This window comes from Montipora capricornis, chromosome 7 (assembly GCF_036669925.1).
Source record: "Montipora capricornis isolate CH-2021 chromosome 7, ASM3666992v2, whole genome shotgun sequence".
Lineage (NCBI taxonomy): Eukaryota > Metazoa > Cnidaria > Anthozoa > Scleractinia > Acroporidae > Montipora > Montipora capricornis.
Genome location: NC_090889.1, coordinates 46662093 through 46689592, shown reverse-complemented (window position 1 = coordinate 46689592; position 27500 = coordinate 46662093). Strand labels below are relative to the sequence as shown.

General features: G+C 42.0%; 3 protein-coding genes and 16 non-coding genes across 19 annotated transcripts in view; 11 read left to right on the top strand and 8 right to left on the bottom strand.

Annotated features, from left to right (window-relative positions):
- Positions 1-47, bottom strand: part of LOC138058073 (histamine H2 receptor-like) — a 1494-nt gene extending 1447 nt beyond the window's left edge. Inside the window, exon 1 of the mRNA XM_068903964.1 lies at positions 1-47. This exon is cut by the window's left edge and continues 1447 nt beyond it. Within this exon, the coding sequence (XP_068760065.1) occupies positions 1-34 (34 nt within the window). The 5' untranslated portion in view covers positions 35-47.
- Positions 48-4184: 4137 nt separating this feature from the next.
- Trnav-cac (transfer RNA valine (anticodon CAC)) lies at positions 4185-4257 on the top strand. Its single transcript has one exon. It is a non-coding gene; the product is annotated as a tRNA-Val (tRNA).
- A 353-nt stretch (positions 4258-4610) lies between these two features.
- Positions 4611-4682, top strand: Trnap-ugg (transfer RNA proline (anticodon UGG)). Its single transcript has one exon. It is a non-coding gene; the product is annotated as a tRNA-Pro (tRNA).
- Positions 4683-5938: 1256 nt separating this feature from the next.
- Positions 5939-6012, bottom strand: Trnan-guu (transfer RNA asparagine (anticodon GUU)). Its single transcript has one exon. It is a non-coding gene; the product is annotated as a tRNA-Asn (tRNA).
- A 1188-nt stretch (positions 6013-7200) lies between these two features.
- Positions 7201-8562, bottom strand: LOC138056112 (uncharacterized). The gene has a single exon (XM_068901947.1). It carries the CDS (start codon positions 8560-8562, stop codon positions 7201-7203), a length of 1362 nt encoding a protein of 453 aa, XP_068758048.1.
- A 672-nt stretch (positions 8563-9234) lies between these two features.
- On the bottom strand, positions 9235-12081 carry LOC138056111 (uncharacterized). The gene has a single exon (XM_068901946.1). It carries the CDS (start codon positions 12079-12081, stop codon positions 9235-9237), a length of 2847 nt encoding a protein of 948 aa, XP_068758047.1.
- Positions 12082-12653: 572 nt separating this feature from the next.
- Trnav-cac (transfer RNA valine (anticodon CAC)) lies at positions 12654-12726 on the top strand. Its single transcript has one exon. It is a non-coding gene; the product is annotated as a tRNA-Val (tRNA).
- A 1683-nt stretch (positions 12727-14409) lies between these two features.
- On the bottom strand, positions 14410-14483 carry Trnan-guu (transfer RNA asparagine (anticodon GUU)). Its single transcript has one exon. It is a non-coding gene; the product is annotated as a tRNA-Asn (tRNA).
- Positions 14484-15091: 608 nt separating this feature from the next.
- Positions 15092-15162, top strand: Trnav-cac (transfer RNA valine (anticodon CAC)). Its single transcript has one exon. It is a non-coding gene; the product is annotated as a tRNA-Val (tRNA).
- A 363-nt stretch (positions 15163-15525) lies between these two features.
- On the top strand, positions 15526-15597 carry Trnap-ugg (transfer RNA proline (anticodon UGG)). The gene has a single exon. It is a non-coding gene; the product is annotated as a tRNA-Pro (tRNA).
- Positions 15598-16853: 1256 nt separating this feature from the next.
- On the bottom strand, positions 16854-16927 carry Trnan-guu (transfer RNA asparagine (anticodon GUU)). Its single transcript has one exon. It is a non-coding gene; the product is annotated as a tRNA-Asn (tRNA).
- A 605-nt stretch (positions 16928-17532) lies between these two features.
- Positions 17533-17605, top strand: Trnav-cac (transfer RNA valine (anticodon CAC)). Its single transcript has one exon. It is a non-coding gene; the product is annotated as a tRNA-Val (tRNA).
- A 363-nt stretch (positions 17606-17968) lies between these two features.
- Trnap-ugg (transfer RNA proline (anticodon UGG)) lies at positions 17969-18040 on the top strand. The gene has a single exon. It is a non-coding gene; the product is annotated as a tRNA-Pro (tRNA).
- A 1248-nt stretch (positions 18041-19288) lies between these two features.
- Positions 19289-19362, bottom strand: Trnan-guu (transfer RNA asparagine (anticodon GUU)). Its single transcript has one exon. It is a non-coding gene; the product is annotated as a tRNA-Asn (tRNA).
- Positions 19363-19942: 580 nt separating this feature from the next.
- Positions 19943-20015, top strand: Trnav-cac (transfer RNA valine (anticodon CAC)). Its single transcript has one exon. It is a non-coding gene; the product is annotated as a tRNA-Val (tRNA).
- Positions 20016-24128: 4113 nt separating this feature from the next.
- Positions 24129-24200, top strand: Trnap-ugg (transfer RNA proline (anticodon UGG)). The gene has a single exon. It is a non-coding gene; the product is annotated as a tRNA-Pro (tRNA).
- A 1247-nt stretch (positions 24201-25447) lies between these two features.
- Positions 25448-25521, bottom strand: Trnan-guu (transfer RNA asparagine (anticodon GUU)). Its single transcript has one exon. It is a non-coding gene; the product is annotated as a tRNA-Asn (tRNA).
- Positions 25522-26101: 580 nt separating this feature from the next.
- Positions 26102-26174, top strand: Trnav-cac (transfer RNA valine (anticodon CAC)). Its single transcript has one exon. It is a non-coding gene; the product is annotated as a tRNA-Val (tRNA).
- Positions 26175-26537: 363 nt separating this feature from the next.
- On the top strand, positions 26538-26609 carry Trnap-ugg (transfer RNA proline (anticodon UGG)). The gene has a single exon. It is a non-coding gene; the product is annotated as a tRNA-Pro (tRNA).
- The last annotated feature ends 891 nt before the right edge of the window (positions 26610-27500 follow it).

The window sequence follows — 27500 nt, the reverse complement described above, 5'->3', positions numbered from 1 at the left end:
GTTGTTCTGTTGAGGAATTGTTAGCCATTGTCATCTCCTTTACCCGTCTTTTTGCTTGGGGTTTACACTCCCGTTAAGGCAGCCTGACCAGCAGAAAGAATGACTCCATCTGCTATCATTAGTTTTCTGTGTCCAATCCTTGAGCATTATGCAAATGTGATTTTTTTTTTGACATATGCTATTTAGGATGAACAATGCTCACTTGTACTTGTAACCGGTTGCGAGAAAAGAAAGTTCATTTATATTACCGATATAAGCCTTACCCACTCAGAAAGGGGAAAATGCTCATTCAGTGAGTATCAATATTCGTTGAGTTCTGTGCTTTCTACGGTAAAAGGACAAAATGATGAATTAACATGTACCGTTTAAATATAAGGGCTGGATGTAAGATCAATGCAAGTGCCAAAAGATTATCAAGTAAGCTATACAATACAATACAATAACTTTATTTGACTTCGAATTTTACATAGCAAAAATGCCAACATCTCCGAAGAAAATGATAGAGATATTCAAGACCCTCTAATCTCTCAATAATTTGTTCAATGCTAACGGAAAATTTGAACGTTCAAATGCCACCAAATTTATCTCTAAGTTAACAATTAGATCCAATTTATATTGGCATACAAATCTTTTTCGTCATCTGTGTCGTATGAAAATTGTGGAAAGCAGATATCCATACTCAAGAATCAAATACAAAAGCTGTTCATATCTGTTTAAAGGCGTTTCTTTCCATCGCTGCATTGGATACGGCATTTAAAGTATTCATTTCAATTGTCAGTTTCGTGAGCAATTACGGCAAAGAAAAAAAAAACCCAAGTGAAAAAGGAAAATTTTAAGCCCTATTTACACGAGCAATTTCAGTTGAGTACTTACGAAAAGCTGGTCCCAGTCTCTTGTCGAGCGAAAAACAAAATGGCGTCCGTCAAAACAAGAGACTGGGCACTAAAAATCAGTAATATCCTTGTCACATTCTCCTTGTTGTCCGTCTGCACAAGCAAATTTCTGACTTGACAATATTTCCTTGTCAAGGAAAAGCTAGCACGCCAGATTTTCCTTGACAAGGAAAATTTGTCCACTATTCCCCATCTACACGAGCAATTTTTCCTAGTCAAGGAAAACTTGTCAAGGAAAAATTGCTCGTGTAAATGGGGCTTAATAGGGACAGTCTCCTTTGCCTAGCGTTAGCCTTAGGGTGCGTTTTTTGGGAAAATCCGAAAACGAGTTCTTGAATCCAAAAACGGATTTTGAGTATTTTTTTCGAAATCCAAACACGGATCATTAATCCAAAACTAGTATCCACACTTGAGAAGGATACTTCGGATCAATTTTGAGATTCACAACGTCTACGGAAGGTTGTTGTTGCCATCCGAGTTGTTGAAAATCCGACAACAAAGTTGTAAAAATCCGACATCCGACTTGTAAAAATGCGACATCCAAATTGTGAAAATTTGACATCTGACTTGTAAAAAATCTGAAACTCTAACATCCGGCGGGTTGCAGCAGGATTCTAGAAGCTCGGTCTCCCTTGTTTGGGTTTTGTGGTTACAGATCGATAATTATGAAACCTTCAATTCACAGTTGCGCTTTAACGAGTCTGTCCTTGAGAGAATTTCTTTTTCTTGTATTAAATGTAACAAGACGCTCTAAAAAGGCGTACACTGTGTTGCCTTTGGTACGTGTTACACAAAAACAGAAGGCAGTGAATTGGGTGGTATTGAACTGCAGGGTGCCAGTTTTTAAAGTGGGGGGTCATTAAGACCATTTGAGGGTCACCCACATGTCGCGCCAGCAGAGGCCCTTTGGCTCACACGTTCACACCTTTAATTATTTTGTAATATCCTGTCCCATTTTGACGTCTTTTAGTTTTTTAAGCTTTGGTAATAAATTCAGTTTAAAGAAAAAAACATTGTTTTTAGATATAGCTCTGAATTGAATTCTCATCGAAAGATTAATGACAATCGATCGTAAAAAGACGAAGATTTCTGCGGTCTCTGCACAACATGATGAACTCATAAAGGCCACCTTTTCTAGCGAAATATTTTTTGAAACAAACAACATATTTGCTATTAGAGGCAAAAAACCTGAAAAATCCTTCCTATTTCATTACGTGCGTAAGACAAGAAACTCAATCGTGTCAAATTACACTCCGTGTCAAAAACGCAACTAAATAAATTTCCCACCAGTTTTCAGCATCAAACCCTTTACTAAAAAACCCTTTACTTGAATTGTCAAGCAAAAAATGGGCATTAAGCTTTCCTTCAAATAGTTTTTGACTAACACGAATTAGTGAAATTTCCAATTGTTACCGGAAGACCGTGCAGATCCAAGTTGTTCAATTCCTTCTCTGTCTTTGTTAAACCCATAAGTTACCAGAGGTTTTTCCATTTGGTTTCAGTGTTCTACATAACAGCACACTTAGTAAAATATTAGAAATACAGCTCACTTTGATTTCGGCTCGACGGCGATGGATTATTGTCGAAGTCCATGACTCGCCGCTTTTAAGATTCCAGATATATTTGTCTTGTTTATCCAATTGACATTCCATTCTTGAGCTCCATAAGGGTATATTTTGTTTAAAGATGCACTAAAACGCCACGCGCGTTACAATGACTTTCGACGCCATCGCAGGTTTAATAATTAAATGTTCTCCTGTGTGCACCAGGGAAATAGACGCATTACCCCAGCCCCCTCAAACCTAACAAAATACGCACAGAAGACTGCGTGCCGTTTTGTTTTTTCCTTTCATCGGGATCTTGTGCTGCTGCATTAGATTAGGAATACGTTTTCACAGTTTATAGCCACTTCTAATGAAAAGGGTGTTTTTTAGTGGTTTTTCGTATCTGGCATTAGCACTTCTTTTCATAAGATTCTAAACCTTTACGTGTTATTCATGGTCCTAGGATGTAATCAGGATTTTCGCACTAGTCTTGACTTTATTTTAAGTGCCTATTGTTTTCCAGAAAAATTGATGTTTTGGGTAGCCTTGCTCTTTAAGGTGGGCTATGAATCGAGATAATGCGTACTCAAATGTTGTATTTCAAGAGTCTGTTCGGAGGAGCTTAATGGCCTCTCCTTGATAAATGCCTCCTTGGCACCTGGTGGGTGACAAGAGGTAAAAATGAGTGTGATGGATGGTTTCAGTCGGCTTGTGATATGTCTTAATTGGGAGCTTAAGCACGCGCGTTTTTCAGACGCAGAAGGCAACCGGAAGTGAGCTGTTTTCCCCTTTAACTTACTTACACACAATCACATTTACATTGCTAAGATCTTTTCCCCAGTAGAAATGATTAGTATAAAATTCTGGGAGACACCACTGTCCAGAAACGCGAAATGTTCTATTCCGGTTGCCGTCCACGTCTCAAAAAACTCCGGGTCAAAACGTGCGTGCTAACATCGTAAATAAATTCGTTTTCGAATCATTCTCCTTGTATACTGTCGTGCCTAGGAAAGTGTTCTCTTTCTGTGCCAATTTTACAGTTGCGTAGAAAACCTTAGCTTACGCAATGAACAGATTGATTTCCTATTTCATGACTTACTTCCAATAGTGAGTTTCGGATTTCCACAACTCGAATGACGGATTTTCAACAAGTCGGATATCAGATTTTTACAACTTTATTGTCGGATTTTCAAATCTTTGTTTTCGGATTTTAAATGAGCTTTCTTAATTCTTGCGGCCATTTTCAATTTGTCCTTTTCAGACATGAAAGTAGCAGTGTTGACAAAAAGAACAACCAGTCCAGAACCTGTTGTTAACGATTCTTTGATTTCTTTGTACTCATGCCTCACTTGCTTCGTTATTTCCAACAGTTGTCGACAAAACAATCAGCCCACAATGTCTTTGAAGAAATTTTTAACGTTCCTTTGACTTTGATCCACTAATGGTAACCGTTGAGAGCATTGATTCCGTGCAGTTACACTCCAGTATCTTAATGTTCCATTTTGTGACTGCTCTATTCCGCAGTATCTTCGAGTTTCACACACACCAAAGACAAAGAATTTTTAAAAGCAAGCCTGATTTTAAATACGCTCTTCGCAAGGCCTGAATTTCTTCATTCTTAAAAGAAAAGCCTTACATCAGAAGAGTGCCCTTGTGAAGTTTGGATTAATTGAGAGCACAGTGATCCTTTTTAATTTCATACTCCTTAACAATGCGCAAATCTTTTACCATCCATACAGTCGAGCTTGTTTTCGTAGTGTAGTGGTTATCACGTCCGCCTCACACGCGGAAGGTCGCAGGTTCAAGTCCTGCCGAAAACAAAATGCATTTTTAAGGAACCTATACCTGAAGCTAAACGACCATAACTCGAGGTTTCTTATTTGAAGTCTGCTACACCTTGCCCAACTACCTGCAGTCCCGCATTCTCCAAAGTTCATTGATCATCTGTTTTCAAATCGTAGAAAGAACCCCTTCCACTGCTCGTAATATGGTGTGCTATGTCACAATTGTCTCATTTGTTAATGACCACGTGACTGAAGTAGCTGTGTTGAGGCAATTCGCGTTTAACGGGTACCGATGGTCAGAACCAGACGGACAGAAGGAAAGTGCATTTTGCAACTCCCGCTCTAGTAATTTGCAACACAGAGGGCGTGACGGCAGCTTTCTCTGCAACGGCCTGTTGGTCTAGTGGCATGATTCTCGCTTTGGGTGCGAGAGGTCCCGGGTTCGACTCCCGGACAGGCCCTTATATACCCAACAATGTTCATAGATCAACAACTTCCGGTCATTATCACGCCCCAACATACGGGACACTCTTCTCTTGCCATTGGAGGTAAACGTATCGAATTTATTCATCAATTGGAAAGCTTGGCCAATTCGTCTCACCCTTGCGCATGATTAGTACATTAAAGCCACAAACGTGTCACACCTATCGTATAAACTCTTGTTCTTAGGCCATCGTAGCTTGATTAAGAAAATAACACAAACAGCGCTGATAGACATTGTATTCCGACGCATTTTTATAAAACTTGACGTTTCGTATGTGTATGTGTATGTCTGTTGACTAGCATACGAAACGTCAAGTTTTATAAAAATGCCTTGGAATACAATGTTTATCACCGCTGTTTGTGTCACACCTAACCTCCCGTTGTTGTTCATGATCCAATTAAGAAACTTGAAGCAAGCATAGGATGGTCACTTTCTTGTCGAGTTGTCTTCCAAACCGTAGAGCTGGATGACATGAAACTCTCGTACTCATAAGATCAAACGTTCACAAGTGGTCTTGTGACATTTCCATAGCTGGTCGATGGTGTCACTCTCGTGCCTACTCCTTAGCTTTCTTCCAACTTGATGCTCTCTTCAATAATATATCTGATCACAGAAGACGAGGTGTCGAGGCAAAGACAGAGGATGGAAATGAGAAGCTCAAGGGCATCGCGGTGGCTAACATTTAAGTGCAAATCGCATAATTATCACTTACCCAGCATGGTTTCGGGAAACGAGGAATATATAGCGCCCACTTCGTATGCGGGAGGTACCGGGATCGAAACCGAAATCTCCACAGACAGGCTGTTGTATTGTTACCAAGTTTAATCACGTCTTGTCTGCGAGTCTTTTCTTGGAATGAAGAGCAGTTTATCCGCTGTAAACTTCTAAACAAGGTCTATATTCGTTCAACGATGGGAACTCCTGTTCACCTGGAGAGTGTAAAATCACTGGGACATTCATGGCAAGTGAGAGAAATGGAGCCCCATGGCGGGATGAGCTCCACCTGTTGATTTTTCAGGAAACGTGGATTCCTCCGTTTTTGTAAAGCTGTTAGTGTTGCCCGAAAACACCCCTAATCCACTCTACAGATCAATAAAAATCGCTTTCAAGGCAAAGACCTCACACATAGACTCGCTTTGACGAAGGTGACGAAGTGATCTTCCGATTGGCCCCTTTGTCATGGCCAACCTTGACTCGTTTGCCTACAACTGGTCTATGCCAATCAAAACTAAGCGTCCCTGGGTGGGCTTGAACCACCATCCTTTCGGTTAACAGCCGAACGCGCTAACCGATTGCGCCACAGAGACAGGTCTGACCGTTTGGTCGAGGACAAGATTGGACAAACGTCCACTCAATCTTGACCACGACTCTGCGATGAGCTTTCTATTCTTGCGGCCATTTTCAATTTGTCCTTTTCAGACATGAAAGTAGCAGTGTTGACAAAAAGAACAACCAGTCCAGAACCTGTTGTTAACGATTCTTTGATTTCCTTCTACTCATGCCTCACTTGCTTCGTTATTTCCAACAGTTGTCGACAAAACAATCAGCCCACAATGTCTTTGAAGAAATTTTTAACGTTCCTTTGACTTTGATCCACTAATGGTAACCGTTGAGAGCATTGATTCCGTGCAACTTAGTTACACTCCAGTATCTTAATCTTCCATTTTGTGACTGCTCTATTCCGCAGTATCTTCGAGTTTCACACACACCAAAGACAAAGAATTTTTAAAAGCAAGCCTGATTTTAAATACGCTCTTCGCAAGGCCTGAATTTCCTCATTCTTAAAAGAAAAGCCTTACATCAGAAGAGTGTTCACTTGTGAAGTTTGGATTAATTGAGAGCACAGTGACCCTTTTTGTACTGCTAGTCGCAATAATCGCCAAGGTTCCAAATATTCCACAGTTTATTCACTCATCTTGTTTACAGGAAAGTATTCGAAATTTATCAACAGATTAGACTTGTAGTTAACAAATGCCGGGATTAATAGACATTAACAAAGAACGATATTTACATACCCATTGGTGTCTCTCAAATCTGCGACTAGTAGTGTCGGCTTCAACGATCTTATTAATCTATTACATAAAGCATTGTTACGTATGCCTCATAAAACGTCATGCATTAATTTCGTGTTAGAACGAAACACTCCCCCGGGCATGAAAAAGTTTTAACTAGAGTCAAAGTTCAAAAGATACTGAAAGGAAACAATCAGGTTTGGTTTTATCTTCTGCTTCCTCTTTTGGTATAAGAACAACCAATTTATTCACTGCTCGCTCGACGGTAACAAAGCCTCTTCCATGATATTCGCTGACGGCTTCCCCCGGTTTGGGATTTTTGTACTGTACTTGTACTCTCCTGACTCTTCCGTCTTCTCCAGGAAATGTCTTGAGGACGACACCAAGTTTCCATTGTCCTCTGATTTGGTTAGTATCTTGGATGAGCACTACGTCACCTTCCCTAAGATTGCGTTGAGCCGTGTGCCACTTTGGATGAATTAGTTAGCTTGGAAAGTAGTCCCTTGTCCATTTCTTCCAGAAGTAGTTCACAACATTCTGGACAAATTCGAATCGCTGACGAGGATTGGAAGGCTCTCTGAAAGGCCCGCTTGGCACTCGTGAAGTTGCTCTGCCTAGTAGTAAGTCATTGGGACGTAAATAAGTGCCATCATCTGGAGACGTAGGGTGTCTTCCGATAGGTCTTTCATTTACAAGGTTTGCTACCTCGAAGCAAACGGTTTGGAGTTCTGAGAATGCCATGACATGATCACTTATAGCTGCTGTTATCGCTCGATTCACCGATTTCACTAACGCTTCTGACACTCCGTTTTGCCATGGTGCATCAGCTGGGGCAAAATCCCACTTGAATCCTTCCATCACGCCAAATTCTTTTAGTTGCTCTTGATTCCAACCTTGTACCACATTTTTTAATTCTTCATTTGCGGCAACCAGCTGAGGTCCATTGTCGGAATATAGTTTCGAAGGATACCCTCGAATAGATGCAAATCTTCGCAGGACCATAAGGAATTTCTCAGTGCTATAATCCGCGGCTAGATCTACATGTACTGCGCGGGTGCCTAAACAGTTGAAGATCACTCCATATGTTTTCCCAGTCGTTCTTTTCTTCACCTCGTCTCGAATTTTGAATGGTCCAAATAGATCAATAGCAGTGCAAGTCCAGGCGGGAGACGGCTTTAATCTGTCCTCTGGTAATTTTCCCATAATTTGCTCAGTCAGTCTTTTGTCTAGTTTCTTGCATATTACGCAGTTGTATCTGATAGACTTGACCATCTTCAGTAATTTGACAATCCAGAATCTTGTGCGAATTTTACTGGCTGTCGAGAGAACACCAAGGTGGCCTCTTTTATGGATATGTTCACTATATAGACGTGAAAATCGATGATCATAAGGAAGAAGGATAACTTCATTTTTGTTGTGACTCATCTCAATCCACCTTTCTCCCCGTCCTCCAACCACGTATATTCCATCTGTATTCTTTCTGGGGCACAGGCGTTTGTATCGTCCTTTTTCAACGTCTTTATACATGCTTTTTTGCGCTTCCATAATCCAGAATTTTTCTGCCTTTGCTATATCACTTGGCGTTAGTGACTGTCCGGCGTGTTTGAAGGAAGATTTCGGTTTTCTTTGGTACATTGTCAAAATTCTGGCTGTCACTCTGATTAGTTTTCCAAAATCTGAATATCTGTCGATGTTGATTCTTGACGCCAATGTGTCCTTGTCATCTTTTCTGAAAGGTTTGGTTATAGTGGATGCTATTTTGATTAATTCAGGAAGTTGCTCCTTTGTCAGTGTTTTGTGTATTGGCCATTCGGATTCGGGGGAACTCAAGGAAGCTGGGTCCATTTTGCCAGGCGCTGTCCAAGTTTATTTCATTAGGTTTCTTACCACGAGTTAACCAATCTGCTATGTTATATTTACTTTCCATCCAAAACCATTCTTTGGGGTTTGTATTCTGTTGTATGTCTCCTACGCGGGTTGCGGCGAAGGTATTAATTCCGTACGATTCTTTCTGTATCATGCTATGCACTATTTGGGAGTCCACGATCTGGTAGCACTTTACAAACTTGTATCTACATTGTGTGAATAGAAATGCTTTTAGTCTTGAGTTTAACAAAGCTCCACACAGTTCAATTCTATCAATGGACATCTTTTTTATCGGTGCGAGTCGATTTTTTGATAGTATAAGTCTGCAGCTATATCGTCCATTATTGAGTTTCCATCTTACATATGCACAGGCACCAAAGGCGTTGCTGGATCCATCACTGAAGATGATTAACGTCGGTTGTTCACTTGTTGCATCCTTTGGTTTCACGCATCTCTTGAATGTGATGCTGTTCATTTCCTGCATATCCTGGCAAAATTGTTTCCAGTATTGTTTGTACCTTTCAGGAATTGCATCATCCCAACCTAGTTTATTTTCGATTCCCCATAGTTCCCTCATCAAAATCTTTGCTCTGACTGTAAATGGTCCTGTTAAACCAAGAGGATCATAAATGCTATTCACTTGTGATAGAATTATTCTTTTCCTTCGTCAAGTAAGGCTTCTATATCCTTAGCGAGTTTTGTCGCTTTTTCTTTGGTGGGAACACTCTCTATTATGTCATCCATATACGTGTTTTCTTTGATGACCTGAGTCGCTTCGGGATATCTATCCGCTCCCATTTCTGCTGTTTTTCTCAATGCAACAGTAGCGATCGTCCCCGATGGTTTGTCTCCAAATGACACTCTTTGTATTACATACGTGTCTGGTGGTCTTCCAGTGTCCATATCTCTCCATAGAAATCTATGTGTATGTTGCTCAATAGTTTTGATCTTGACTGTATGATACATTTTCTTGATATCACCTATCATTGCAATGTTGTTTTCTCTGAACCTTATGAGTACTCCCAAGAGATCATTAAGTAGGTGTGGTCCTTTAGCCCAGTAGTCATTGAGCATGTGTCCCATGTAACGTGCGCTGCTATTAAACACGATTCTTACTGGAGTTGATTTGGAATCTGGCTTCAAAACTTCATGATGAGAAATGTAGTGAATTGGTCCTTTGTAGTTTTTGAGTTCTGTTTGCGAGAGTTTTCGTGCGACTTCTCGTTCGATCATATCTTCAATTTGTTTCTGATAAACGTTAGCGTGTTCTTTATTTTTTGCTAATCTTTTTTCAGTTGATATGAGCATTCCCATAGCAGCCCTTTTATTATCAGGCAATTGGGCGGGATCCCGAATCCATGGATATTCTGTAAGCCATCTCTTTTCTTCTTTATTGTACTCCAGCTTGCTTTCGATCAGTTGTAATTCTTTTTCTTCCTTTATGGTGAAGTTTTGGGCCCCTAAAGAACATTTCCCACACTTACATCCACCGCAGCGGGGTGAACATCCGATTCCAAGGTTCTCTATGTTATAGAAATCTTCAACTCGGACAATTGCTGTGTTGACATTTATGTGATTGAGCATGTGGTTTCGTGTCGTTTCCTTGATAAAGGGGTGTGTTCCACCAATGCATCTTCCAAAGCGATTTTTTAGTAGAGGAAGGTGTCCTGAAGTTTGCTCACTCTGTGGATGATACGCCGCGTATTCGTAACCAGTTAAGACATCAATTGTTCCTGATGGTCTTGATATATCATCTTTAGAAATATCTTTAAATAGTTGAATGATTCCGTTCACGTTTACGCTCTGTAGGTCTGAAGTAATTTTATCGATTCCGTATACGTCAAATTGAACTTCTTGACCTTGTTTGTCTATTAGTGAAAGTTTGTATCTAGTGGATGTGATTTTCTCATTGTCTCCTCCTACTTTGATTATGGAAAGTTCAACTTTCGTTCCTTTCAGTCGCTCGGCTTTTGCTTTGTCATTTGTAATGAAACAGAGTGAAGCTCCGCTATCCCATAGAACATTGACCCAACGGCGCTTTGTGGCGATTCGCTGTATCTGCAATAGACAAGAGTCTGCGATGTTGTTGTCACATACACTTGCGGACCCGGAGATTCCTTGTAAAGCGGTTTCAATTTTTTCATCTTTATGAAGTGTCTGGTGATGCCATTTGGTGCATCCGTTCACGCCGCAAGGTCTCTTCTTCCTACATTCAAGCAGTCTGTGTCTCAAGCAGTCTCTTCGTAAACACGACCAGCAGGCTCCCTTTTCCTTCAATGTTTTCATTTTATCTTCATTTGGTTTTGATAGGTAGAATTTACAGTCGCTCGTCCAATGATCTGATTCCCTGTGGAATAAACATTTACTATTTTGGGGGCGGGTGCTGTCTTCTCGTCTTTCTACTGAATCTTTGTTTGTTTTTGCATAATGTGCTGAGCCTTTTATTGGTGAGGTAGTAGTAAGTCGTAGCTCTGTGGTATCATATTCAATTGCTCTTTTCTGGCTGAGGAGAAAGTTAAGAAGGCTTGGAAATTTGTCGGTTTTGTTTACCACGCTATTGTCTGCGCTAACCAATTTAGCCCATTCCCTTTTTATATTAGCAGGTAGTTTTCTTTCAATTATGCTAACTGAACTTGTGGTTGTGATTTCTCTTTCCAATCCAAGTCTTTTCAGATCTTTATATCCATCTTCTACAGCATCAACCAATTCTATGAATCTTTTGTTCTCCCCCTCTTTAACGTTTCTTACGTCTTGAATTGTATTAATGATTGCGTCCGTTAATTTAGCTGGATCTCCGTATTTTTCGTCGAGTCGTTTCCACATCTCTTTTATATCATCATCTACGCTTTTTACTGTTTCCGCTGGCTCTCTTTCCAAGCACGAGAGTAGAATGTAGCACGCGCTGTTTTTATCCAATGTTGGCATCACTTGTTTTTGAAAATCCTGCTTAAATTGTGGATATTCTCTGATTGTTCCATTAAAAGATGGCATTTTAGCCTTTTCAATGCGAAGTGCACAATTTTGTCTGGCGTTATTTCTGTTTTCTGTCCTGGCGGTGAAAGTTTGAATTGTTTCAATTGTCTCATTGTAACATGTTTGAATTCTTCGAATCCATTCGATTTCATTTTCAGCTGTGGCCTCGTTTAATATCTCAAGTAATTTATTGTGCGCGCTCTTACAGTCTGCTAGCGCAAGCTCGATTTCCTTTTCAGTTTTACGCAACGCTATCCCTGCGTTTTCGTCATCCGCTCTCGTTTCAATCACATTTTTAACATGTTCGACAAGTGCCTCAAAGATTGCTTCCGCGGATTTCTTCTTTATAATGGTCTGTTGAACTATCCTTTGAAACTCTTCTTCTCGAAGTTTCATCATATGCTGGCGGTTCAATTCTTCCTTTTCCTTTTGTTCAATCAATTGTTTTTCATTTTCATACTTTGCGTATACCGCCGATGCTTCATTATATTCTTCTTGTAGTTCATCGATCCATTTAATTTTCATTTGTCGCAATCTCCTCCTCGGATAGGTACATTAAATAAATGTCATGCTTACCTTCCACTGTAGACCAGGCCTCGGTAAGCTCTTTAAACTTTGTTCTCAGGATCTCAGTACCTTTATTTTCAGCTATCGCCTTGAAGAATTCGTTCTTTTTTCTCGTGAATCTTGTCTTCGCATTTCTACCTATCTTCAGGGCGTCTTCCGCCATTATACCGGCTGGATTTCGAATGTACTGCTAGTCGCAACAATCGCCAAGGTTCCAAATATTCCACAGTTTATTCACTCATCTTGTTTACAGGAAAGTATTCGAAATCTATCAACAGATTAGACTTGTAGTTAACAAATGCCGGGATTAATAGACATTAACAAAGAACGATATTTACATACCCATTGGTGTCTCTCAAATCTGCGACTAGTAGTGTCGGCTTCAACGATCTTATTAATCTATTACATAAGGCATTGTTACGTATGCCTCATAAAATGTCAGGCATTAATTTCGTGTTAGAACGAACCACTTTTTAATTTCATACTCCTTAACAATGCGCAAATCTTTTACCTTTCATAAAGTCGAGCTTGTTTTCGTAGTGTAGTGGTTATCACGTCCGCCTCACACGCGGAAGGTCGCAGGTTCAAGTCCTGCCGAAAACAAAATGCATTTTTAAGGAACCTATACCTGAAGCCAAACGACCATAACTCGAGGTTTCTTATTTGAAGTCTGCTACACCTTGTTTATTCCAGCCCAACTACCTGCAGTCCCGCATTCTCCAAAGTCCATTGATCATCTGTTTTCAAATCGAAGACAGAAACCCTTCCACTGGTCGTAATGTGGTGTGCTATGTCTGAATTGTCTAATTTGTTAATGACCACGTGACTGAAGTAGCTGTGTTGAGGCAATTCGCGTTTAACGGGTACCGATGGTCAGACCCAGATGGACAGAAGGAAAGTGCATTTTGCAACTCCCGCTCTAGTAATTTGCAACACATAGGGCGTGACGGCAGCTTTCTCTGCAACGGCCTGTTGGTCTAGTGGCATGATTCTCGCTTTGGGTGCGAGAGGTCCCGGGTTCGACTCTCGGAAATGCCCTTATATACCCAACAATTTTCATAGATCAACAACTTCAGGTCATTATCACGCCCCAACATACGGGACAATCTTCTTTTGCCATTGGAGGTAAACGTATCAAATTTATTCATCAATTGCAAAGCTTGGCCAATTCGTCTCACCCTTGCGCATGATTAGTACATTAAAGCCACAAACGTGTCACACCTATCGTATAAACTCTTGTTCTTAGGCCATCGTAGCTTGATTAAGAAATTAACACAAACAGCGCTGATAAACATTGTGTTCCGACGTATTTTATAAAACTTGACGTTTCGGATGTGTATGTGTATGTGTGTTGACTAGCATACGAAACGTCAAGTTTTATAAAAATGCGTTGGAATACAATGTTTATCACCGCTGTTTGTGTCACACCTAACCTCCCGTTGTTGTTCATGATCCAATTAAGAAACTTGAAGTAAGCATAGCATGGTCACTTTCTGGTCGAGTTGTCTTCTAAACCGTAGAGCTGGATGACATGAAACTCTCGTACTCATAAGATCAAACGTTCACAAGTGGTCTTGTGACATTTCCATAGCTGGTCGATGGTGTCACTCTCGTGCCTACTCCTTAGCTTTCTTCCAACTTGATGCTCTCTTCAATAATATATCTGATCACAGAAGACGAGGCAAAGACAGAGGATGGAAATGAGAAGCTCAAGGGCATCGCGGTGGCTAACATTTAAGTGCAAATCGCATAATTATCACTTACCCAGCATGGTTTCGGGAAACGAGGAATATATAGCGCCCACTTCGTATGCGGGAGGTACCGGGATCGAAACCGAAATCTCCACAGACAGGCTGTTGTATTGTTACCAAGTTTAATCACGTCTTGTCTGCGAGTCTTTTCTTGGAATGAAGAGCAGTTTATCCGCTGTAAACTTCTAAACAAGGTCTATATTCGTTCAACGATGGGAACTCCTGTTCACCTGGAGAGTGTAAAATCACTGGGACATTCATGGCAAGTGAGAGAAATGGAGCCCCATGGCGGGATGAGCTCCACCTGTTGATTTTTCAGGAAACGTGGATTCCTCCGTTTTTGTAAAGCTGTTAGTGTTGCCCGAAAACACCCCTAATCCACTCTACAGATCAATAAAAATCGCTTTCAAGGCAAAGACCTCACACATAGACTCGCTTTGACGAAGGTGACGAAGTGATCTTCCGATTGGCCCCTTTGTCATGGCCAACCTTGACTCGTTTCCCTACAACTGGCCTATGCCAATCAAAAACTAAGCGTCCCTGGGTGGGCTTGAACCACCAACCTTTCGGTTAACAGCCGAACGCGCTAACCGATTGCGCCACAGAGACAGGTCTGACCGTTTGGTCGACGACAAGATTGGACAAACGTCCACTCAATCTTGACCACGACTCTGCGATGAGCTTTCTAAATTCTTGCGGCCATTTTCAATTTGTCCTTTTCAGACATGAAAGTAGCAGTGTTGACAAAAAGAACAACCAGTCCAGAACCTGTTGTTAACGATTCTTTGATTTCCTTCTACTCATGCCTCACTTGCTTCGTTATTTCCAACAGTTGTCGACAAAACAATCAGCCCACAATGTCTTTGAAGAAATTTTTAACGTTCATTTGACTTTGATCCACTAATGGTAACAGTTGAGAGCATTTATTCCGTGCAACTTAGTTTACACTCCAGTATCTTAATGTTCCATTTTGTGACTGCTCTATTCCGCAGTATCTTCGAGTTTCACACACACCAAAGACAAAGAATTTTTAAAAGCAAGCCTGATTTTAAATACGCTCTTCGCAAGGCCTGAATTTCTTCATTCTTAAAAGAAAAGCCTTACATCAGAAGAGTGCCCTTGTGAAGTTTGGATTAATTGAGAGCACAGTGATCCTTTTTAATTTCATACTCCTTAACAATGCGCAAATCTTTTACCCTTCACAAAGTCGAGCTTGAGTTCGTAGTGTAGTGGTTATCACGTCCGCCTCACACGCGGAAGGTCGCAGGTTCAAGTCCTGCCGAAAACAAAAGGCATTTTTAAGGAACCTATACCTGAAGCTAAACGACCATAACTCGAGGTTTCTTATTTGAAGTCTGCTACACCTTGTTTATTCCAGCCCAACTACCTGCAGTCCCGCATTCTCCAAAGTCCATTGATCATCTGTTTTCAAATCGAAGACAGAAACCCTTCCACTGGTCGTAATGTGGTGTGCTATGTCTGAATTGTCTAATTTGTTAATGACCACGTGACTGAAGTAGCTGTGTTGAGGCAATTCGCGTTTAACGGGTACCGATGGTCAGACCCAGACGGACAGAAGGAAAGTGCATTTTGCAACTCCCGCTCTAGTAATTTGCAACACAGAGGGCGTGACGGCAGCTTTCTCTGCAACGGCCTGTTGGTCTAGTGGCATGATTCTCGCTTTGGGTGCGAGAGGTCCCGGGTTCGACTCCCGGACAGGCCCTTATATACCCAACAATGTTCATAGATCAACAACTTTCGGTCATTAACACGCCCCAACATACGGGACACTCTTCTTTTGCCATTGGAGGTAAACGTATCGAATTTATTCATCAATTGGAAAGCTTGGCCAATTCGTCTCACCCTTGCGCATGATTAGTACATTAAAGCCGCAAACGTGTCACACCTATCGTATAAACTCTTGTTCTTAGGCCATCGTAGCTTGATTAAGAAAATAACACAAACAGCGCTGATAGACATTGTATTCCGACGCATTTTTATAAAACTTGACGTTTCGTATGTGTATGTGTATGTCTGTTGACTAGCATACGAAACGTCAAGTTTTATAAACATGCCTTGGAATACAATGTTTATCACCGCTGTTTGTGTCACACCTAACCTCCCGTTGTTGTTCATGATCCAATTAAGAAACTTGAAGCAAGCATAGGATGGTCACTTTCTTGTCGAGTTGTCTTCCAAACCGTAGAGCTGGATGACATGAAACTCTCGTACTCATAAGATCAAACGTTCACAAGTGGTCTTGTGACATTTCCATAGCTGGTCGATGGTGTCACTCTCGTGCCTACTCCTTAGCTTTCTTCCAACTTGATGCTCTCTTCAATAATATATCTGATCACAGAAGACGAGGTGTCGAGGCAAAGACAGAGGATGGAAATGAGAAGCTCAAGGGCATCGCGGTGGCTAACATTTAAGTGCAAATCGCATAATTATCACTTACCCAGCATGGTTTCGGGAAACGAGGAATATATAGCGCCCACTTCGTATGCGGGAGGTTTCGGGATCGAAACCGAAATCTCCACAGACAGGCTGTTGTATTGTTACCAAGTTTAATCACGTCTTGTCTGCGAGTCTTTTCTTGGAATGAAGAGCAGTTTATCCGCTGTAAACTTCTAAACAAGGTCTATATTCGTTCAACGATGGGAACTCCTGTTCACCTGGAGAGTGTAAAATCACTGGGACATTCATGGCAAGTGAGAGAAATGGAGCCCCATGGCGGGATGAGCTCCACCTGTTGATTTTTCAGGAAACGTGGATTCCTCCATTTTTGTAAAGCTGTTAGTGTTGCCCGAAAACGCCCCTAATCCACTCTACAGATCAATAAAAATCGCTTTCAAGGCAAAGACCTCACACATAGACTCGCTTTGACGAAGGTGACGAAGTGATCTTCCGATTGGCCCCTTGTTCATGGCCAACCTTGACTCAATTCCCTACAAGTGGTCTATGCCAATCAAAACTAAGCGTCCCTGGGTGGGCTTGAACCACCATCCTTTCGGTTAACAGCCGAACGCGCTAACCGATTGCGCCACAGAGACAGGTCTGACCGTTTGGTCGAGGACAAGATTGGACAAACGTCCACTCAATCTTGACCACGACTCTGCGATTAGCTTTGTAAATTCTTGCGGCCATTTTCAATTTGTCCTTTTCAGACATGAAAGTAGCAGTGTTGACAAAAAGAACAACCAGTCCAGAACCTGTTGTTAACGATTCTTTGATTTCCTTCTACTCATGCCTCACTTGCTTCGTTATTTCCAACAGTTGTCGTCAAAACAATCAGCCCACAATGTCTTTGAAGAAATTTTTAACGTTCCTTTGACTTTGATCCACTAATGGTAACCGTTGAGAGCATTTATTCCGTGCAACTTAGTTACACTCCAGTATCTTAATGTTCCATTTGGTGACTGCTCTATTCCGCAGTATCTTCGAGTTTCACACACACCAAAGACAAAGAATTTTTAAAAGCAAGCCTGATTTTAAATACGCTCTTCGCAAGGCCTGAATTTCTTCATTCTTAAAAGAAAAGCCTTACATCAGAAGAGTGCCCTTGTGAAGTTTGGATTAATTGAGAGCACAGTGATCCTTTTTAATTTCATACTCCTTAACAATGCGCAAATCTTTTACCATCCATACAGTCGAGCTTGTTTTCGTAGTGTAGTGGTTATCACGTCCGCCTCACACGCGGAAGGTCGCAGGTTCAAGTCCTGCCGAAAACAAAATGCATTTTTAAGGAACCTATACCTGAAGCTAAACGACCATAACTCGAGGTTTCTTATTTGAAGTCTGCTACACCTTGTTTATTCCAGCCAAACTTCCTGCAGTCCCGCATTCTCCAAAGTCCATTGATCATCTGTTTTCAAATCGAAGAAAGAAACCCTTCCACTGGTCGTAATGTGGTGTGCTATGTCTGAATTGTCTCATTTGTTAATGACCACGTGACTGAAGTAGCTGTGTTGAGGCAATTCCCGTTTAACGGGTACCGATGGTCAGACCCAGACGGACAGAAGGAAAGTGCATTTTGCAACTCCCGCTCTAGTAATTTGCAACACAGAGGGCGTGACGGCAGCTTTCTCTGCAACGGCCTGTTGGTCTAGTGGCATGATTCTCGCTTTGGGTGCGAGAGGTCCCGGGTTCGACTCCCGGACAGGCCCTTATAGAACCAACAATGTTCATAGATCAACAACTTCCGGTCATTATCACGCCCCAACATACGGGACACTCTTCTCTTGCCATTGGAGGTAAACGTATCGAATTTATTCATCAATTGGAAAGCTTGGCCAATTCGTCTCACCCTTGCGCATGATTAGTACATTAAAGCCACAAACGTGTCACACCTATCGTATAAACTCTTGTTCTTAGGCCATCGTAGCTTGATTAAGAAAATAACACAAACAGCGCTGATAGACATTGTATTCCGACGCATTTTTATAAAACTTGACGTTTCGTATGTGTATGTGTATGTCTGTTGACTAGCATACGAAACGTCAAGTTTTATAAAAATGCGTTGGAATACAATGTTTATCACCGCTGTTTGTGTCACACCTAACCTCCCGTTGTTGTTCATGATCCAATTAAGAAACTTGAAGCAAGCATAGGATGGTCACTTTCTGGTCGAGTTGTCTTCCAAACCGTAGAGCTGGATGACATGAAACTCTCGTACTCATAAGATCAAACGTTCACAAGTGGTCTTGTGACATTTCCATAGCTGGTCGATGGTGTCACTCTCGTGCCTACTCCTTAGCTTTCTTCCAACTTGATGCTCTCTTCAATAATATATCTGATCACAGAAGACGAGGCAAAGACAGAGGATGGAAATGAGAAGCTCAAGGGCATCGCGGTGGCTAACATTTAAGTGCAAATCGCATAATTATCACTTACCCAGCATGGTTTCGGGAAACGAGGAATATATAGCGCCCACTTCGTATGCGGGAGGTACCGGGATCGAAACCGAAATCTCCACAGACAGGCTGTTGTATTGTTACCAAGTTTAATCACGTCTTGTCTGCGAGTCTTTTCTTGGAATGAAGAGCAGTTTATCCGCTGTAAACTTCTAAACAAGGTCTCTATTCGTTCAACGATGGAAACTCCTGTTCACCTGGAGAGTGTAAAATCACTGGGACATTCATGGCAAGTGAGAGAAATGGAGCCCCATGGCGGGATGAGCTCCACCTGTTGATTTTTCAGGAAACGTGGATTCCTCCATTTTTGTAAAGCTGTTAGTGTTGCCCGAAAACGCCCCTAATCCACTCTACAGATCAATAAAAATCGCTTTCAAGGCAAAGACCTCACACATAGACTCGCTTTGACGAAGGTGACGAAGTGATCTTCCGATTGGCCCCTTGTTCATGGCCAACCTTGACTCGTTTGCCTACAAGTGGCCTATGCCAATCAAAACTAAGCGTCCCTGGGTGGGCTTGAACCACCAACCTTTCGGTTAACAGCCGAACGCGCTAACCGATTGCGCCACGGAGACAGGTCTGACCGTTTGGTCGACGACAAGATTGGACAAACGTCCACTCAATCTTGACCACGACTCTGCGATGAGCTTTCTAAATTCTTGCGGCCATTTTCAATTTGTCATTTTAAGACATGAAAGTAGCAGTGTTGACAAAAAGAACAACCAGTCCAGAACCTGTTGTTAACGATTCTTTGATTTCCTTCTACTCATGCCTCACTTGCTTCGTTATTTCCAACAGTTGTCGACAAAACAATCAGCCCACAATGTCTTTGAAGAAATTTTTAACGTTCCTTTGACTTTGATCCACTAATGGTAACCGTTGAGAGCATTTATTCCGTGCAACTTAGTTACACTCTAGTATCTTAATCTTCCATTTTGTGACTGCTCTATTCCGCAGTATCTTCGAGTTTCACACACACCAAAGACAAAGAATTTTTAAAAGCAAGCCTGATTTTAAATACGCTCTTCGCAAGGCCTGAATTTCCTCAGAAGAGTGCACTTGTGAAGTTTGGATTAATTGAGAGCACAGTGATCCTTTTTAATTTCATACTCCTTAACAATGCTCAAATCTTTTACCTTTCATAAAGTCGAGCTTGTTTTCGTAGTGTAGTGGTTATCACGTCCGCCTCACACGCGGAAGGTCGCAGGTTCAAGTCCTGCCGAAAACAAAATGCATTTTTAAGGAACCGATACCTGAAGCCAAACGAACATTAGTCGAGGTTTCTTATTTGAAGTCTGCTACACCTTGTTTATTCCAGCCCAACTACCTGCAGTCCCGCATTCTCCAAAGTCCATTGATCATCTGTTTTCAAATCGAAGAAAGAAACCCTTCTACTGGTCGTAATGTGGTGTGCTATGTCTGAATTGTATCATTTGTCAATGACCACGTGACTGAAGTAGCTGTGTTGAGGCAATTCGCGTTTAACGGGTACCGATGGTCAGACCCAGACGGACAGAAGGAAAGTGCATATTTAGACTCCACTACACAACATCAACAGACAAAATGTAAAGGCAAATAAGTTTATTTTGGGACGGCTTGGCGAGTACCAACCTTAAAAGTACGTATAATACAGCAGTAGGTAAATAACTAGTGTACAACACTCGTAAATAAACTAGCTTTCACCAAGAGAACTTGAAAGAACTGCCACATCTGGCCGATATTGACCTGAATCGCCCATTTAAGCACGCAGGCTTAGTGTCAGTTAGACTGCCAGTAAAGCTGCCGGTTAGGCTGCCAGTTAGGCTGGGGAAACTAAATAAAACTCTGATCAACGAATAACTGGGACAGAGAACACTGAAGGATTGCAGAGGCTGAGCGCCGGGAAAAAAATGAAAATCGTTTACTAACGTACCCAACAAGGCATGTAGGGCAATTGCCAGTTAGGCTACCAGAAAAGGCTAGGGTACGAAAACAAGGGTAAACAAATGCCTAACACCCCTTACAAGAAGTCTGTCGCATTTTAAGCAATCAAACTACGTAAAGCTAGACATATCTCGCCACTTAAAGAGCGGTCACAGGACAGCTGAACTAATCATACATAGAAAACAAGCATGTAAAATATCAAGTGATTAAATTCATATACATCTAACGTAAATATATTAAGTAAAGGAACATCTAGACAACTATGAAAAACCAAACAAGTACATAAGATAAGAAAACTAGCAGAGCTGAGCTACCGCTTACAACTAAAACAAATGCGGTAAGACGGAGGGCCTGGCAAGAACCAACCCGAACACTATATAACACAAACAATTTACAATATACGTGACAAATCCTAGAAAAGCAACCAAGGATAAAGCTATCTCCGCACGTACAAGCCGTTTGCTAGTGCCAGTAGGGCTGGCGAGCCACAACACTTTAATACGCAAAACATATAGGCTACTTCTCCGAATAAGCAATCAGTCTTGGTACCAGTTAGGCTGGGGAACAACAGCTCCGTCATTACATTTAACTATAAGATAAACAGGCCATATTGGCCGACTTCCCCAGATAAGCTCTACATTATAAGCTTTGTGCCAGATAGGCTGTCAGTTAGGCAGGGGAACATCAATTCCGACATAACATTAAACCGTGATAATATAAACAGGGCATCTTGGCCTACATCCCCATGTAAGCTCACATTATAAGCTTTGTGCCAGATAGGCTGCCAGTTAGGCTGGGGAACATCAATTCCGACATAACATTAAACCATGATAATATAAACAGGGCGTCTTGGCCTACATCCACATATAAGCTCACATTATAAGCTTTGTGCAAGTTAGGCTGCCAGTTAGGCTGGGGAACATCAATTCCGACGTTACATAAAACCGTGATAATATAAACAGGCCATCCTGGCCTACATCCCCATATAAGCTCACATTATAAGCTTTGTGCCAGTTAGGCTGCCAGTTAGGCTGGGGAACATCAATTCCGACGTTACATTAAACCGTGATAATATAAACAGGCCATCTTGGCCTACATCCCCATATAAGCTCACATTATAAGCTTTGTGCCAGTTAGGCTGGGGAACATCAATCCCGACGTTACATTAAACCGTGATAATATAAACAGGCCATCTCTGCCTACATCGCCATATAAGCTCTCAAGCTTTGTGCCAGTCAGGCTGCCAGTTAGGCTGGGGATCTTCAACTCCGACGTACAATATAAGTAAAATACAATATAAACCTAAAGTACAAAAAAAAATTGTAGAGCTGAGCAACCGCTAACAAAGCAAATGCGGTTTGAACGGAGGCCAGAAAAAACCTGCCAGAAAAAACCCCTGTGGGGAAAAATGTGCAGGAAATCTGGGTAGGAACCAAGGCTCAAGCTCAAAGCCCTTCCTACGGGACTTTACAATGTAATCGAGAATAGCCTGCTCCTAAGGAGGACATAAGACAAAAGTAAAAACAAAAATTAAAGAAAAAACCAAGGAGAGGTTGGTTTCGAAGCCTAGATGACGTACACGTGTTATACGCAGCTTTATATACCCCCGATATGGCTACCCATGGTGCACCCAGCCTGGAACCCAGGCCCTGTTGTATCTCGTGCCGTCGAAATATTTATTTCTGGCTCCTTCGCAGGCTCATACGCCAGAAATAACATATTTAGACTCCACTACACAACATCAACAGACAAAATGTAAAGGCAAATAAGTTTATTTTGGGACGGCTTGGCGAGTACCAACCTTAAAAGTACGTAGAGAGACAAAGTATTGGGCGAAATAACGAATGGAAACTCCTAGAGCCCGAGAGACTTGGAAACTGAAAGCCTTTGATCAAGGTCATCATCCACATAGGTGTCTCTGGCTTGAACGGACTTCCAGCGGCCGTGGCTCTGAAACACAAAATTGAAAATACCTAAAAATCCCTGTGCCAAAATCCCAGGCGAACGCAAGGAATTACCAGTGATCGGGGAAAATTTCGATGCGATGGCACCCGGACTTGAGAACAAATTTGAATAAATAAAAACCCTTGTCAAAAACTTGAGTAGCCACAGACAGGTCCTCGCAGTTAAATTTCTGTTTGAAGATAAAAGTGTTAACGTGCCTAAGATCCAGGATAAGCCTTTGTTTGCCGGAGCGTTGGATCGAAACAGAAAGCGGGTTAATAATATCTGGAGCACAAAACATTTCTTCGATGAGGTTGAGACTAACAAGCTCATTAAGAGCTATGGTAACAAAAGAATTGTTACTACGTGCGGAAGCATTGTTGACTTTGTAAAAGGGCGTGGGTAGCTGGAAGAACGGAATTTTGTAACCTTGGCTAATAACATTCAAAATGAACTGAGAAGCTGGCAAAGTACGCCGAAAATCGATAAACTTGAAAAATCTGCCCCGAACTGAAGGTTGAACAAAAATATCAACAGTACTCTAAGAGTCCTAAACCGCGGCTAAAACTAGGGGGGTGACATCAGAAAAAACTGATGTGACATCGAGACACTGCTGATCTGAATTACGGCGTTCCGCCACAAAAAACATATCACTACAAAGAAAATTGGAAAAGATTGCACCTGATTGTTGTCCTTGGTCGGCTAGTCATTTAGGAGGATGTAAAGTTTGCTTGGCCATCGACAGGCAACAGGAGCGCCAATGACCTGGCTTTCCACAGGCAAAACAGGAGCCGGTATTGGGTCGACGAGAAGGGAAACCAGGAACGTTCAACATAAGAGGTTGATGTTGAAACTGCGAACTTGAGGTCGACGGCGGGGTTCCAACGGACGAGGATCGTTCACGAGATCCGACTTTACTTTCTCTAGCTGACAAATCTCCGCAGCAGACTAGGCGGTACCAATATTTTCCGCTAGCTTACCGTTAAAGCTAAACTGGTCTTTATTGGCCTTCTTCTTGAACTTATGTGGTTTGTCGTACTTGAGTTGCTTGATTGCTTTCATCTGCTGCTCGGCCGAATCTTCGCTGGAGCGCTTGATTTAACCAACGCTTTGTGCTAACGAGTCTTAGAACGACTCCATTAACTGCTTGTTATAGTCGCGAATGAGATCGGACACTTCGTCTTTGCTGACGGACATAACGCAGAAGACAAACGACAAAAACGTAAAAGAAAAAACCAAGGAGAGGTTGGTTTCGAAGCCTAGATGACGTACACGTGTTATACGCAGCTTTATATACCCCCGATATGGCTACCCATGGTGCACCCAGCCTGGAACCCAGGCCCTGTTGTATCTCGTGCCGTCGAAATATTTATTTCTGGCTCCTTCGCAGGCTCATACGCCAGAAATAACATTTTGCAACTCCCGCTCTAGTAATTTGCAACACAGAGGGCGTGACGGCAGCTTTCTCTGCAACGGCCTGTTGGTCTAGTGGCATGATTCTCACTTTGGGTGCGAGAGGTCCCGGGTTCGACTCCCGGACAGGCCCTTATATACCCAACAATGTTCATAGATCTACAACTTCCGGTCATTATCACGCGCCAACATACGGGACACTCTTCTTTTGCCATTGGAGGTAAACGTATCGAATTTATTCATCAATTGGAAAGCTTGGCCAATTCGTCTCACCCTTGCGCATGATTAGTACATTAAAGCCACAAACGTGTCACACCTATCGTATCAACTCTTGTTCTTAGGCCATCGTAGCTTGATTAAGAAAATAACACACACAGCGCTGATAAACATTGTATTCCGACGTATTTTTATAAAACTTGACGTTTCGGCTGTGTATGTGTATGTGTGTTGACTAGCATACGAAACGTCAAGTTTTATAAAAATGCGTTGGAATACAATATTTATCACCGCTGTTTGTGTCACACCTAACCTCCCGTTATTGTTCATGATCCAATTAAGAAACTTGAAGCAAGCATAGGATGGTCACTTTCTGGTCGAGTTGTCTTCCAAACCGTAGAGTTGGATGACATGAAACTCTCGTACTCATAAGATCAAACGTTCACAAGTGGTCTTGTGACATTTCCATAGCTGGTCGATGGTGTCACTCTCGTGTCTACTCCTTAGCTTTCTTCCAACTTGATGCTCTCTTCAATAATATATCTGATCACAGAAGACGAGGCAAAGACAGAGGATGGAAATGAGAAGCTCAAAGCATCGCGGTGGCTAACATTTAAGTGCAAATCGCATAATTATCACTTACCCAGCATGGTTTCGGGAAACGAGGAATATATAGCGCCCACTTCGTATGCGCGAGGTACCGGGATCGAAACCGAAATCTCCACAGACAGGCTGTTGTATTGTTACCAAGTTTAATCATGTCTTGTCTGCGAGTCTTTTCTTGGAATGAAGAGCAGTTTATCCGCTGTAAACTTCTAAACAAGGTCTCTATTCGTTCAACGATGGGAACTCCTGTTCACCTGGAGAGTGTAAAATCACTGGGACATTCATGGCAAGTGAGAGAAATGGAGCCCCATGGCGGGATGAGCTCCACCTGTTGATTTTTCAGGAAACGTGGATTCCTACATTTTTGTAAAGCTGTTAGTGTTGCCCGGAAACGCCCCTAATCCACTCTACAGATCAATAAAAATCGCTTTCAAGGCAAAGACCTCACACATAGACTCGCTTTGACGAAGGTGACGAAGTGATCTTCCGATTGGCCTATTAGTCATGGCCAACCTTGACTCGTTTGCCTACAACTGGCCTATGCCAATCAAAACTAAGCGTCCCTGGGTGGGCTTGAACCACCAACCTTTCGGTAAACAGCCGAACGCGCTAACCGATTGCGCCACAGAGACAGGTCTGACCGTTTGGTCGACGACAAGATTGGACAAACGTCCACTCAATCTTGACCACGACTCTGCGATGAGCTTTCTAAATTCTTGCGGCCATTTTCAATTTGTCATTTTAAGACATGAAAGTAGCAGTGTTGACAAAAAGAACAACCAGTCCAGAACCTGTTGTTAACGATTCTTTGATTTCCTTCTACTCATGCCTCACTTGCTTCGTTATTTCCAACAGTTGTCGACAAAACAATCAGCCCACAATGTCTTTGAAGAAATTTTTAACGTTCCTTTGACTTTGATCCACTAATGGTAACCGTTGAGAGCATTTATTCCGTCCAACTTAGTTACACTCCAGTATCTTAATCTTCCATTTTGTGACTGCTCTATTCCGCAGTATCTTCGAGTTTCACACACACCAAAGACAAAGAATTTTTAAAAGCAAGCCTGATTTTAAATACGCTCTTTGCAAGGCCTGAATTTCCCCAGAAGAGTGCACTTGTGAAGTTTGCATTAATTGAGAGCACAGTGATCCTTTTTAATTTCATACTCCTTAACAATGCGCAAATCTTTTACCTTTGAAAAAGTCGAGCTTGTTTTCGTAGTGTAGTGGTTATCACGTCCGCCTCACACGTGGAAGGTCGCAGGTTCAAGTCCTGCCGAAAACAAAATGCATTTTTAAGGAACCTATACCTGAAGCCAAACGACCATTACTCGAGGTTTCTTATTTGAAGTCTGCTACACCTTGTTTATTCCAGCCCAACTACCTGCAGTCCCGCATTCTCCAAAGTCCATTGCTCAACTGTTTCCAACTCGAAGAAAGAAGCCCTTCCACTAGTCATAATGTGATGTGCTATGTCCGAATAGACAAAATTAATAATGCCCACGTGAATGAGGTAGCTGTGTTGAGGCAATTCGCGTTTAACGGGTACCGATGGTGAGACCCAGACGGACAGAACGAAAGTGCATTTTGCAACTCCCGCTCTAGTAATTTGCAACACAGAGGGCGTGACGGCAGCTTTCTCTGCATTGGCCTGTTGGTCTAGTGGCATGATTCTCGCTTTGGGTGCGAGAGGTCCCGGGTTCGACTCCCGGACAGGCCCTTATATACCCAACAATGTTCATAGATCGACAACTTTCGGTCATTATCACGCACCAACATACGGGACACTCTTCTTTTTCCATTGGAGGTAAACGTATCAAATTTATTCATCAATTGGAAAGCTTGGCCAATTCGTCTCACCCTTGCGCATGATTAGTACATTAAAGCCACAAACGTGTCACACCTATCGTATAAACTCTTGTTCTTAGGCCATCGTAGCTTGATTAAGAGAATAAAACAAACAGCGCTGATAAACATTGTATTCGGACGCATTTTTATAAAACTTGACGTTTCGTATGTGTATGGGTATGTCTGTTGACTAGCATACGAAACGTCAAGGTTTATAAAAATGCGTTGGAATACAATGGTTATCACCGCTGTTTGTGTGTCACACCTAACCTCCCGTTGTTGTTCATGATCCAATTAAGAAACTTGAAGGAAGCATAGGATGGTCACTTTCTGGTCGAGTTGTCTTCTAAACCGTAGAGCTGGATGACATGAAACTCTCGTACTCATAAGATCAAGCGTTCACAAGTGGTCTTGTGACATTTCCATAGCTGGTCGATGGTGTCACTCTTGTGCCTACTCCTTAGCTTTCTTCCAAATTGATGCTCTCTTCAATAATATATCTGATCATAGAAGACGAGGTGTCGAGGCAAAGACAGAGGATGGAAATGAGAAGCTCAAGGCTATCGCGGTGGCTAACATTTAAGTGCAAATCGCGTAATTATCACTTACCCAGCATGGTTTCGGGAAACGAGGAATATATAGCACCCACTTCGTATGCGAGAGGTACCGGGATCGAAACCGAAATCTCCACAGAAAGGCTTTTATATAGTTACCCATTTTAGTCAAGTCTTGTCTGCGAGTCTTTTCTTGGAATGAAGAGCAG

Coding starts and splice junctions, on each gene's coding strand:
- LOC138056112 (XM_068901947.1), bottom strand. CDS start 8,562: ATGGACCCAGCTTCCTTGAGTTCCCCCGAATCCGAATGGCCAATACAC.
- LOC138056111 (XM_068901946.1), bottom strand. CDS start 12,081: ATGAAAATTAAATGGATCGATGAACTACAAGAAGAATATAATGAAGCA.